At 32.3% G+C, this 12,727-nt stretch overlaps 1 protein-coding gene across 3 annotated transcripts; it reads left to right on the forward strand.

Annotated features, from left to right (window-relative positions):
* Positions 1 to 4,863: 4,863 nt before the first annotated feature.
* On the forward strand, positions 4,864 to 9,002 carry LOC133688907 (pentatricopeptide repeat-containing protein At4g33170-like). 3 transcript variants are annotated; one of them, XR_009841218.1, is made up of 3 exons: positions 4,864 to 6,970; positions 7,317 to 8,400; positions 8,561 to 9,002. XR_009841218.1 is itself a non-coding variant. In XM_062108552.1 (2 exons), exon 1 carries the CDS (start codon positions 5,186 to 5,188, stop codon positions 6,938 to 6,940), a length of 1,755 nt encoding a protein of 584 aa, XP_061964536.1. In that variant the 5' UTR covers positions 4,864 to 5,185; the 3' UTR covers positions 6,941 to 6,970; positions 7,317 to 9,002. The 3 variants fall into 3 exon arrangements, 1 of the variants encoding a protein (XP_061964536.1); XR_009841219.1 differs by having other exon boundaries at positions 7,317 to 7,394; positions 7,460 to 9,002; XM_062108552.1 differs by having other exon boundaries at positions 7,317 to 9,002.
* Positions 9,003 to 12,727: the final 3,725 nt, after the last annotated feature.

The raw sequence follows: 12,727 nt of genomic DNA on the forward strand, positions 1-12,727 counted from the left end.
TCAAAAATAATTTTTAAAAAATAACAAAATATTATCTTGATATATTTCTGAGTGAAGATATATATATACACACACAGTGAAGCATTCTTTTTTGTTGATCGTACAAAGAAGAAAGAATAACATATTTATCTCTTGTAATTAACTTCTACTTGCTTTTCCAATATAGCGTTTTTAGTTGATTGTAAAAAAAGGCAAAGAATAACATATTTTTCGTGTAATTAAATAGAAAAAATGTATTTTTTTAATTAAAAACTCTCTTTCTTTATTCGTGTATTTCTTTCTTTTTTTACAAAAATGTTTTTTATTTAGAAACGTTGCTTAAAAAACTTATTATGATCATAAAAAAAGTTTTAATTTGAAAAATAATAAATTGATAATTTCTATGCACTTATATAAATAAATCTAAGAATAATAATAATGAGAAAATTATGTAAAAATTAGCAAAATAGATATTTTGTTCTTATTGAATATTAACAAACATTTTATTTCCCATTCTCCGTACCAGGTTAATACATAATTAATTGTAATGTGACTGTAAATATCACCATAAAAGCCTTTAATTTTCATTATTGTTTAAGTATTATTTTAAAAAATTTATTCAAGGATAAACTTATTTTAAAATTAAAAAATAAAAACTTACGATTGTTTAATAAACAAGCCTCGCATGTGTAGGCCTAGAAGGATGGGCTTGAAAGGGTATGCCCATGTGGCTGGTTTTTTTTAACGGGTAGTCGCCATGTTATTTTATTTTACGGCATAGATTTTGACTATCTCCGATAATAGAGAAGTTAAGGGTTAAATTTTTGAATTTCAAAAACTTATTTTCAACTTGATTTTAGCAAGCATCTAAAAAACATCATAATAATGACATTATTAAATCTATTTTTAACCCTAACACTATCTTTAACCTTCCAAATACCCTTCAAATAGTCTAATGATAAAAAAACCAAGCCTGAGCTCCTATCTATCTTTAATGGCAAGATAAAGAATCCAAACTACCTTCATGAAACTCCTATTTGCAAGACAAAATCATTGACATTAAGATTGTTTTTCTTTTCGTGAATAAAATATGCTCAACCGATCTTTTTTTATTTTTTTCTATTTTTTTGACTCCTTTTTTTTTTCCGTTAATTGATCTTGTCCTTTAAATATAATCCATAATTTTACCCTGCAAAATTAATTTTTAATTCAACATTCTCGATTCTTCATGCATGGACGAGCATGTGAAGTAAAAAAGAATATTGAAAAGTACGGGAGGATGAGATAGTGAAGAAACTGGTGGTGTTCTTTTTACTTCTTGCTTCCCATTTGTTTGACATGGTGGCTATGGGTGTGTGTCTGTGGATAATGGAGTTTTGGAGCTTTGTAACAATGGCAGCACATGTGAGGGTTGCCCCCACCAAAGTTTTTCGTGATGCTTGCACACCGCATGTGATTTGAATGATTCCAAACATAAAAAGAAAAGAAATTGATGATCCCATTTTATGAATTGTATGCTTCCTATTGGGCACATCACCTCCAATAAATTTCATGACATGACATGACTCTTCTCTCCTTTAAAGGCTTTGAGGTGCACGAGATTGCTTTTAAAATTTGTTGTTGGTTTTAAAAAATATCATGTTAATTTTGGTTTATTATATGAATAATAAATAAAAAATTTAAAAAAATTATTTTGATATATTTTTAAATAAAAAATTATTTTAAAAAATATCATATATTACAATCTCAAACGCCGATAATTCTCGTGATCTAAAACCTAGATTATCCACCTTTATTTATTATTATTATTATTTTTTATAAAAATCCTAAAATCTTAAATACCAAGCTCAATTGAATGATTTAAGTTACAATTAAATTACATTACATTTGATTCTTTTTTCTAATAATTTATATGTTTTATAAGTTATCTATCTATTAACTCCTCATATTTATTTTTTAAACTACACAACAAAACAAATATTTAAAATAATGTTAAGAGGGAACTCATAAGTTGAATTTCCCAAGTTAAAGTTCCTCCTTTATAATTAACATGAGTACTATATTCTTATTCTATGATGACTAAAGAAAATTACTTGTTCACCTAATGCACATATTTCTTCATCCACTTGTGATAATTATTTTGTTGCCGCATGGATTGAATTGATGAAACACTAACATGAATGCAGTAAGAAATTCCCTGCAATTCACATTTCTCTTTTCTCTCTCTTTTTTTATTAAATTTCTGTTCACAGTAAAACAACAGTATTGATATGCGCTTTACTCTAAACATTCAATCACCTCAAAATAAATCACCTTTTCCTAGCTTGGTGATGTGAGGTGCATGTGTAGCTAAGAAAAACTAGACACTGCTTATCATGGATGCTTAGAATTCAAAGGGCTATAATCATCAAGTGGGGTTGAAGAGATGGACAGATGTTACGACATTCCGGCAAACTGGAGCCTGTGTTCTTGCTCGGAATTCGGATGGCAGTCCCATATATATATATATATAGACTGTTCCAAACTACTGTTGGTAGAAGCATCAGCACTACCCTCATGGTATCCATACATAAGTGAAGGGTTTTGACTGCGTTTAAGTTGAAGATATCTCGAAAGACGAGAACGAATTATAACACGAAATTAATCGCTAATAATCTGTGAATTGCCCTTGTGATGGAGCTCGAGCCCGATGACTGAACTACGAGAGAGAGCCGATTCTATGAGAAATGCCATGACATGAAGATGACCTTTTTCTCAAGTACGTGTATGCAAATAGGAGATCCGTGGATGAATGGGTGAAAATGACTTTCACAAGGTTTTCTGTTAAAAAGGGGAACAAAAGTAGTCTTCAAGGAGACAAAAGGTTTGACTTTATTTATCTTTTTTTATTCTATTGATTACAAACCAAATCATCCTCAGTAATCCCATCTTTTTATCTGCCTTTTTTCTCTTTTGGGATTTGATGAATCATAATCATAATCACAAACATTGAATTTGGGGCCTAGTTGTTTTCGTCCATTTGATCAATCCGACCTTGATTTTACGAGGCAGGTGGGTAAAAAATTACTTGTTTTTTTTATCCTAGGATGCTTTGACTTGGGATTTTCATCAAAAGCTACCCAGCATTTAGTGCGCTAACCTCTGTGTGTGTGGAAATTAAGAAAAACAAAATGCCTCTCTAGCTAGTGCCGGTGAGAATCGGATCTTCCATGATCAAATGTTATATATTATCTAAAGATGTTCAACACACAGTACTAAATGGCTGAAATCCTTCTATAACTTCTTTTATATACATCACCATCACAATCGTGTAATCTTATATAACAAGAAAAAATCAAATACAATTAGTCAAAATATTCCCACATCTACACAACCAGATATATATATATATATATATATATATATAGAAACTTGAATGCAGTAGCTATTATATATGGAGATGCATTTGATTCTCTCTTATCATCCCCTACAAGGTGAGCGTGGCTGAAAAGACAACGCTGAGCTTGCTTTGAAAAAAAAAAAAAAAAACTAAGGTGTGGTGATGCCTTCGATCGGTTAGCGAGTTAGCAAGCTGCATATGGCCGGGAAAGAACAAAACTAATTCTCAAAGTGCCATTAGCAACAAGTTCACGACTAAAATGATAATCGTTCGCAATATGTTTTGACAGAGATGAGTAACTGGATCGACTGCTATAAAATTGCGTTTTGTCTGTCACAAAGAACTATAGGTGGCCCTAAGAGTGAAAAACAAAGATCCCAAAGTATTGGAATAAGCCATGCAATATTAACAGCGCCAACAATTTACCAACAATTAAGGAGGATATTCTACTTTTGCACAAGATGCAACGCTTTGCTTCTTAATTAGTGGACCAAGAGATTAAATTGGCGTCAAACAAATAGCATAGCCGGTGGTGGAAATACATGTATCATGACATCTAGCCCAATTCGCATCATAACAGGCAAAAAGTTCATCAGTAAACTGTTTATGAAGTTAAGCAAGTCCATGACGAGTTGTGCCTTTAACATAAGGCATAATTTGTTTAAGAGCAGGAAAATGATTCTCCTCAGTAGAAGCATACATGAACTGACAAATGAAATTTACACTGAAAGACATATCAGGCCCGGTGATAATTAAGTATCGAAGAACATCAATAAAAAAACGAAATAAAGTAGAGTTGGAGAACAACTTTCCTTCGCCTGGTAGATGTTAATCAACAATAAAAAGCATACAAATGGACTTGGCATCAATCATGAAAGCACATTGCAAGATATCAAAAACATATTTTAATTAACAGAGAAACAAATCCTTTTCATTAGTTTCAATGCGGAGAGAATAATAAAGATCACCCAAATCCTTCACAGAAAATTCTTAGGAGAGTCGAGTAATAAGGATGCGAACCAAAATAGAATTATTACTAGTAATGATCATATCATTAACTAAAGAGTCCCAAGCGAAGCAAGTGGATTATTCATTATCAAATTTAATATATTAATAATTTTAATTCCAACCATTGTTACTCTTATTCTTTTAGAACATGAACAAAAGAAAAGGTAAGATAATTATATAAAAATACTTAAAAAAACTAATATTTCAATAATAATAATAATAATAATAATAATAATAATTTTGTGTTTTAAATATGATTCTTGGAAGATATTTGATATTACGGTTCAACCGTGCTTTTAAAAACTTTTGATTTTTTTTAGTTTTAAATTATTATTTTTATATATATTTTTGGATTATTTTGATATGGTAATGTCGAAAATAAATTTTAATTTTTTTTTAATTTTTTAAATTAATTTCTAAATAAAAATAACTTTAAAACACAATACGTACCGCACCCAAAACAACCACTTAACATTTAACATTCTAACCATATAATCACAAATAATCCGTAATTCTTGAAGAAAATCTCTCAATATCATCAGCCTTCATTCAGATCAGGTGATTGAATGCAAACCTCCATAGGAAAAAAAAATGGATACCCACTGTATCAACTTCTTCTACAATCAACAGCAATTTCATTAGGTCTTTTGTTTTAAAACCACAAACCCTACTGGGCCACCAAACAAAATAGAACATGCTTAATGAAACATGATCCCATAAATTTATTGCAGACCCAATATTGAAACCAAACCAGCCCATGAAATTGAACAGTTACCTTATCTCTCGGTGGCAGCTCAGACTGCTCTCCCTTGCAATCAAATGATGGTCCCAGAACTGGTTGGATTCTTAATACACCAATGTTCAAAAACCAAGGCTCTAAGACAAGGTCTCCCGCTTCACGCAATAGCTATAAAAACAGCAACAAGGTCTGATGTTATTGTCTCTAACCACATCCTCAACTTGTATGCAAAATGTCGCAAACTAAGGGAAGCACGCCAGGTGTTCGATGAAATGTCTGAAAGGAATCTTGTTTCATGGTCAGCTATGATTTCTGGTTATGAACACATTGGAGAGCCCATTTTGGCACTTGGGTTGTTTTCAAAATTGAATATTGTGCCTAATGAGTACGTATATGCCAGTGTTATTAGTGCTTGTGCTAGTTTAAAGGGACTAGTTCAAGGAAAGCAAATTCATGGTCAAGCATTGAAATTTGGGCTTGATTCCGTTTCTTTTGTTTCTAATGCACTTATTACAATGTATATGAAGTGTGGTAAGTGCAGTGATGCATTGTTGGCTTATAATGAGGCATTAGAGCTTAATCCTGTTGCTTATAATGCTTTGATTACTGGGTTTGTTGAGAATCAACAGCCTGACAAGGGTTTTGAAGTGCTTAGAATGATGTATCAAGATGGTTTTTTTCCTGATAGGTTTACTTTTGTTGGGCTGTTGGGGACTTGTAATAGTCGTGATGATTTGAAAAGAGGGGAACTTTTGCATTGTCAAACTATAAAGCTTAAACTTAACTCTACTGCATTTATTGGTAATTTGATAATCACAATGTACTCAAAGTTGAATTTTTTAGAAGAAGCAGAGAAAGCTTTTAGATCAATTGAAGAGAAAGATCTCATTTCATGGAATACTTTTATAAGCTCTTGTTCTCATTGTAATGACCATGAGAAAGCTTTGGAAGCTTTTAAAGAGATGTTAAATGAATGTCACGTGAGGCCCGATGAATTTACTTTTGCTAGTGCTCTTGCCGCCTGTTCTGGTCTTGCGTCAATGTGCAATGGAAAGCAGATTCATGGTCATTTAATCAGGACAAGGTTGTATCAAGATGTTGGTGCTGGTAACGCCCTTATAAACATGTATGCTAAATGTGGTTGCATCGCAAAGGCTTATTATATATTCAGCAAGATGGAGCATCAAAATCTTGTTTCGTGGAATACCATGATTGCTGGATTTGGAAATCATGGATTTGGAGGGAAGGCATTTGAACTTTTTGCTAAGATGAAGACAATGGGAGTAAAGCCAGATTCTGTAACTTTTGTTGGACTTCTAACAGCTTCCAATCATGCAGGGCTGGTGGACGAGGGGCTAGTCTATTTCAATTCTATGGAAGAAACTTATGGGATTTCTCCTGAAATTGAGCATTTTTCTTGTCTCATTGATTTATTGGGACGAGCTGGGAGATTAAACGAGGCAAAAGAGTACATGAAGAAATTTCCTTTTGGGCATGATACTGTTGTTTTAGGTAGCTTGCTGTCTGCATGTCGGTTGCATGGAGATGTTGACACTGGGAAATGTTTTGCTAGACAACTTCTGAAACTTCAGCCAGTGACAACATCACCCTATGTTTTGTTATCAAACTTGTATGCTTCAGATGAAATGTGGGATGGTGTTGCAGAGGCCTGGAAGCTGTTGAAGGGCAGTGGATTGAAGAAGGAGCCTGGCCATAGTCTGATTGAAGTGAAGGGGACTTTTGAAAAGTTTACTGTAGTGGATTTTTCACATTCAAGGATTGAAGAGATTATGGACATGCTCAAAACTTTAAGGTGGGCAGCAATTGAAGTTTAGTTTCAGTCATTTAACTCGGTCCTTTGAAAGGTATGTTTAACGTAGGTATCTATTCTGAGTTACACTGCATTTTTATTCAAGCTCAAATTATAAGTCCATCGATTGAGCTGCTAATGAGTTAATGTGGATATAAAAGTTTGTAGCTTTAGGGAGGATACTGAGGAACTCAAATTTGCTGCCATGATAAAGTTGTGACTCATTTCATGTCTTTTAAAGTAGCTCGCCTCAAATGCTAGAATTTTATTTCACTCCATCAATGCAAGGAATTTCATTTCACTCAATCAGTGCAAGGAATGTCATAGGTTTATTTAGATACATAGCTTCATTTTCTGTAAAGTCTGTTTTTCCATTGGTGTGGATCTGTTCAATTTTGTAGGTTGAATTGGATTTGAAGGATGACAACGACAATGTAACATGCAACTGCATAGCTTCCTTAGCAGATGAAGAACCTCTTGTAAGCTAATTTTATGCATTTGACGTTTTCTGACTTTCATTGATAGAATTGATTGCTTGATCCAGCCTCAATGCGGTCAATGTGGCTTATGGTGATGAGAAGGGGTTTAATGGCATTTTTTTGTCCCTGAACTATTGATATTGTGGCAAACTAAGGTCTATATTATCAATTTGATCAATTTTGTCCTTAATCTATCACATTATTCGCCTGTTTGATTTAACTGTTATCATTAACTAAAACCTGCATTAAAAGGAGTTCATTTTTTGGTATTTCGAGCTGAAATTTTTATTATGTGCTAATAAAAGTTCAATCCACTATAACTAATAATTTCAAAAAATTTTGAAGTCAGAAAGTATTTTTTTATTATTTCCTAAACAATAAAATTTCAATAAATTGTGAAAATAGAAATTATGCTGGAATTATCTCAATTTTTTTTGGGAGCCCTAAGGAGGTTATATTAATTTATATTGGTAATTTTAGTATGGTTCTTAAAATTTTTCTGTATGTGGTCCTCAAAGTTTGCTTATTTTAAGCTTGGTTAGATTGGTTAGGTAATGTATTCAACCATGTAAATATTTTGAGAATCATACTAAAAAAAATTATATGATTTTTTTAGAGTCCCCAACAAAATTATGGATGTTCCAAGTTATCTTCTATTTTTTTTTTGCAATTTTTTTAATATTTAATGTTAAGAAAATTCTTCTTAACCTACAAAATGTTTGAAATTAGATTATTTTCTTAACATTTATGAAAATCTTCAGCTCAAAATACCAAAAAATAAATCTTTTTAAAAAGGGTTTTTGGTCAATGACACCAGTTAAATCAAACAGAGAGACAATATTTGTTTAAATTATGTTAGTTTAAGGACAAAATTAATCAAATTGATAGTACATGCCTCAGTTTGCCATAAACCCAATAGTTAAGGGTAAAAAATGCCATTAAACCGATGAAAGGTGAATGTTTTGAAGCTTAAGCAAAGGCAAAAACAAAACAGGCTGCAGCTAAGGTATCTTGCTTCTCGAATCAGTGTTTAATCTGACTTGTGCTCATCGAGTTGATGTTATTATATTCCTGAGGAAGGAAGGTTGGGGGCATCTCACATGAGCTAATGCTTGTTGAAATGTTAAAGCTTTGGAAAATGACAACCAAACTGCCGGAAAATGTAGGTTTGGCGTTTGATGGCGACGAGTTGTTCTATTTGGCAGAGAGTTGCTGAATGTGTAGTTGGCGTGATAGGATGATGAAGAAAATTGTTGCGTACAAAATCAGTGGATGAGGGTATTAGGAAAAGAAGTTCAGCACGTGTAGATTTTTCTTGATTGATCGTAAAGTCAATAAATTGCTGCAAGGATTTTGTTCTTAATATGTCTCAGATGTTGGGGACTTGTCTTGAAAGTTTTGCTTGGAATTCAAATATTTCCTTCCCCTTCTCTTCATGAAGGAGATGAGATTGATTGAATTCATTTTTTCTTTTCCATCTCATCGTTTGGATTGATGATCTAATTAGACAGTTCGTAGTTTCTAGTTGACGAGGTAAGAAAATTGTATCATCATGATAGGAATTAAATTGATCAAAGATGAAGGCTGTTCTAGCCTAGTATTTTTAAACTCAAGTTCTTTAGAGTTAAGGATTTGAGCATGCGATGACTAACTGGCAATCAATTTTCCCACGGAAAACATTCTCCCCTGACAGATAACACTAGCCTTCCACTGTGACTGTAATGTGGCCAAGTTCACCATGGCTCTCTCCTTCTCCGTTTGTCTCTCCAGAGTTCTGATCAGGGTACTGAATCATTTCAGGTGAATAAAGATTTAGAGTTGCTGAAGAGTGGTCGGTGATCCCTTCACCTCAAAAAAATTATGGTCTTGAATCAATGGCCAGTGGCCACTATGCCGTGCGAGTTCATTTACAGATCACAAAATGTGACAAAAAAAAGACCAGCTCCTGAACAGCTGACATCTCTAGATCAGCAGTGCTAGCTGGTCATCTAGCAATGGTATATATGGTCGGCAGAACCATATCCTAGAGGGTTTTCTACATGACTCGCATGCTTGAGTGGCCGATATAACCCAGAAGTGACAGAGCTGCAGCGTAGCTGACCGCTGTCGGTGTGTGGGCCTTCATCAGCCTCAAAATTCTTGGTCTGAAATCAATTGCCGGTAGTGTACAAATATTACTGCCTTGCAGTTATTTCAAGTACACAACACAACACATAGAAAATGAACATTAACAGTGACGTTTAATTGGCAATTTTAGATACAGCTGATGAGCAAACCCCCAAAAACCATCCAATTGTTCCTTTAAAATAAACAAAATAGGCAGCTTGTGAATCATGGTATAGCAAACGTAAAAAAAAAAAAAAATCTACACGCTACAAGTTATGACATTTAACCTTTCATTTTTTTTTCCTATTGTTCTTAACAAAGAAATGAGGAATAATTGGCAATGTCCAGAGCTGGAAATAACTCGCAACAGCAGCTAAAATGAGTGGAATATCATAAATTACCACGCTCCTCTCAGGTGTCTTGTCATGGCATCATTTTTCCTTGTTCTGGGAAGCACCACAGGTGCATGATTGATGCAGGCTGACCCATGTTTGTTTCTTGATAGGCTGACCTAAACATTGTTAATCAAATTAATTAATGAAGATCGAGTTCATAATAAATTTGTACATTTTGCATTGAAGACAGCAGAGTTATGATCATCCAACACAGCATGATTTCTACTTTTCTTTAAGTCTGATCAAACTCTTTTGTTGCCGAGGTAGCTTTATATCATTGTTAAACCCAAAACGTGTTGGATTTGGACATGCTTGAGAAGGCTTGTAAGAATTGCATCTGCTTTTGCAAAAGTTGATGATAAGATCTCACCAAGTGAAAGCAAAGAAAACATCTTGAAATTAAAAACTTCGACATGGTTGAAGAAAAAGGGGGACATATTGGCTAGCTATGGGCTCGAGGTTCTTTGGTATAATGATAAAAATTGTTTTTTAAAAAGTTTTTTTTAATTTAAAAATAAATGAAAATTATATTTATTTTATTTTCTAAAATTTATTTTTGATAATAAAACGATTAAAAAACATAAAAAATTAATTTAAAGTAATTTTTCTTTTAACCCCAGTTAGATGGTGCTCTCAAATATCCCTTGGCCTGTACGTGGATAGAATATTGATTACTACCCGCGTACGTTATCTGAGTATAACCTTCATATTTGAAAATTTAAGTGAGGTTTCGAAAGGATATTTATCGTAAATATATTTGCTTACATATAAATAAATAACTTGTGGAAAATTAAGAAAAATAATAATTTTGGGACGTAAAAGCTGAACTATCATTGAAAAAAATATTTGCTTCGTATTTAAATACTAAAATATGTATTCCCTTGATTGATCCTGTTAATTTCTCATGCACATTCCTTTCTTCTTCCCCTCCCCTCGGAATTTTTTCTTTTATATATATATATAAAAGAAATTTCCAGAAGCAGAAACGGCTGGCGGCGGCCTAAAATTAACGGACACGTCTTGATCAGTTCACCTAGAGACGTCTCTGCATGCATCCTCTTCTTATCATGCATCATTTCAATAAGAAAATTTGCAACATATTATGTATATTTCTTGCAGAACATGCGAGGAATTAATTAAAAATTTGGTAATTTATTGCTGTCCTTTTCTAACTTGTAGTGACAACTGATCAATAAAGGCGTAGCTATAATTAATGAGGTTTGAAGAAATTAATCCTTGTTTGACCAGCCTAATTAAAATGAAAGCTTATAAGTCGTATGACATCTTGATTAGGGCGTGCAGTCCCTTGAATGTTTCGTGAGGTTGATTGAGATCTGAGAGGATCGTGAGTTGATGGCTGTATATATATATATATGAAGATGACATTAATGACAGGGATGATAATTTGCTTGCTTGCCTATCAAGTTAAATTTTCTACTAGTCTATAGAAGACTTTGAACTAATTGATTATTATATTATTAATTAGTCGCACAAATTAGTCTTTCAACTTTCAATCATCACCTTATTTCCATTCTAACGAGAATTATATATACCGGTAAACGTAAAAATAATTTGTTAATATTAACTATAAATAAAATTGAAAAGTTGATATATATATATATATATATATATATATATATATATATATATATATATATATATGATCTCGCAACATACATAGTCCAACCTGATTGTATTTATAAATTTTATAATTTGAATTAAAATTGAATACCTGCTGGATAAAACATCCCACACATATATTTAATCAATATATTATAATTAATTTAAACTTAATTTAAAAAAAAATAGAAAAATAAATAAAATAAAAAAATATATAAAAAGTAATTTGAGTTAAGTTATTAAACCTGCAACCCAAGTTATAAAATTTAGATAAATCATAAAAAACAAATCAGTATAAATAATAAAATTTAATTCCAACTAGTCTAATGTTTAAGAATAAAATTAAAAAAATAAATTAATTAAAAAATATAAAATAACCCGAATGAACTCATACATTTTTTAGCCATAAGAAAAGCACAATAATTTTTTTTTTTTATTAACGTTAACGTTAATGTCTTTAAGGATAATCTGTTCATACATCACGTAATTAACTTGCTAGGAACTTTTTGTTAGTGATAAGAACACAGAGTGGTGTAAAGAATCTCTTGATGAAGCATTTCGTATTTGTTTCTTCTACTTTCATGTGCCCTGCTGGGATCCATTACGGCTCCTTTGGAACCTCACACAAACATCTACACGAGACTGGCTCTTAAGCCTTAAGCATGCATGTGAAGAATTAATCCCCCAAACAAACCCTATCTAACAGTACAATATATACCCTCCATCGATATTTTATATGAAACATGACAAGATATTAATGGAGTGTTTGCTAGTATGGTAGTGATTATTTTTCAAATAATTTTTTGTGATGAAATGCATGCTAATGATGTTTTTTCATTTTTTAAAAATTATTTTTGATATCAGCACATCAAAACGATCCAAAACATACAAATTATATTAAATTTTAACAAAAATTTATTTTTTGGACCCAAACACATTCTAATACAATATCATATCATCCATCATCATATTAAAGGCAACAATAACCACTAAAAGAGAGAGAGGAGAAATTATTATCGCACACAACAAATTAACATCTCCTTCAACTTCTTGTTGGTTGACCACCCATATGGAATTAATTAATTTATTTCATGGCTGATTCAAGACTAAAAGAATTGTTCTCTTTGTATGCATGTTGAGATGAGCTTATAGTTTAATGAAGCAACTCTCCCCTCAAGTATGATATATAGACGACTGAATATAAGCACAAGG

The sequence above is a fragment of the Populus nigra genome, chromosome 3, assembly GCF_951802175.1.
Source record: "Populus nigra chromosome 3, ddPopNigr1.1, whole genome shotgun sequence".
Classification (NCBI taxonomy): domain Eukaryota; kingdom Viridiplantae; phylum Streptophyta; class Magnoliopsida; order Malpighiales; family Salicaceae; genus Populus; species Populus nigra.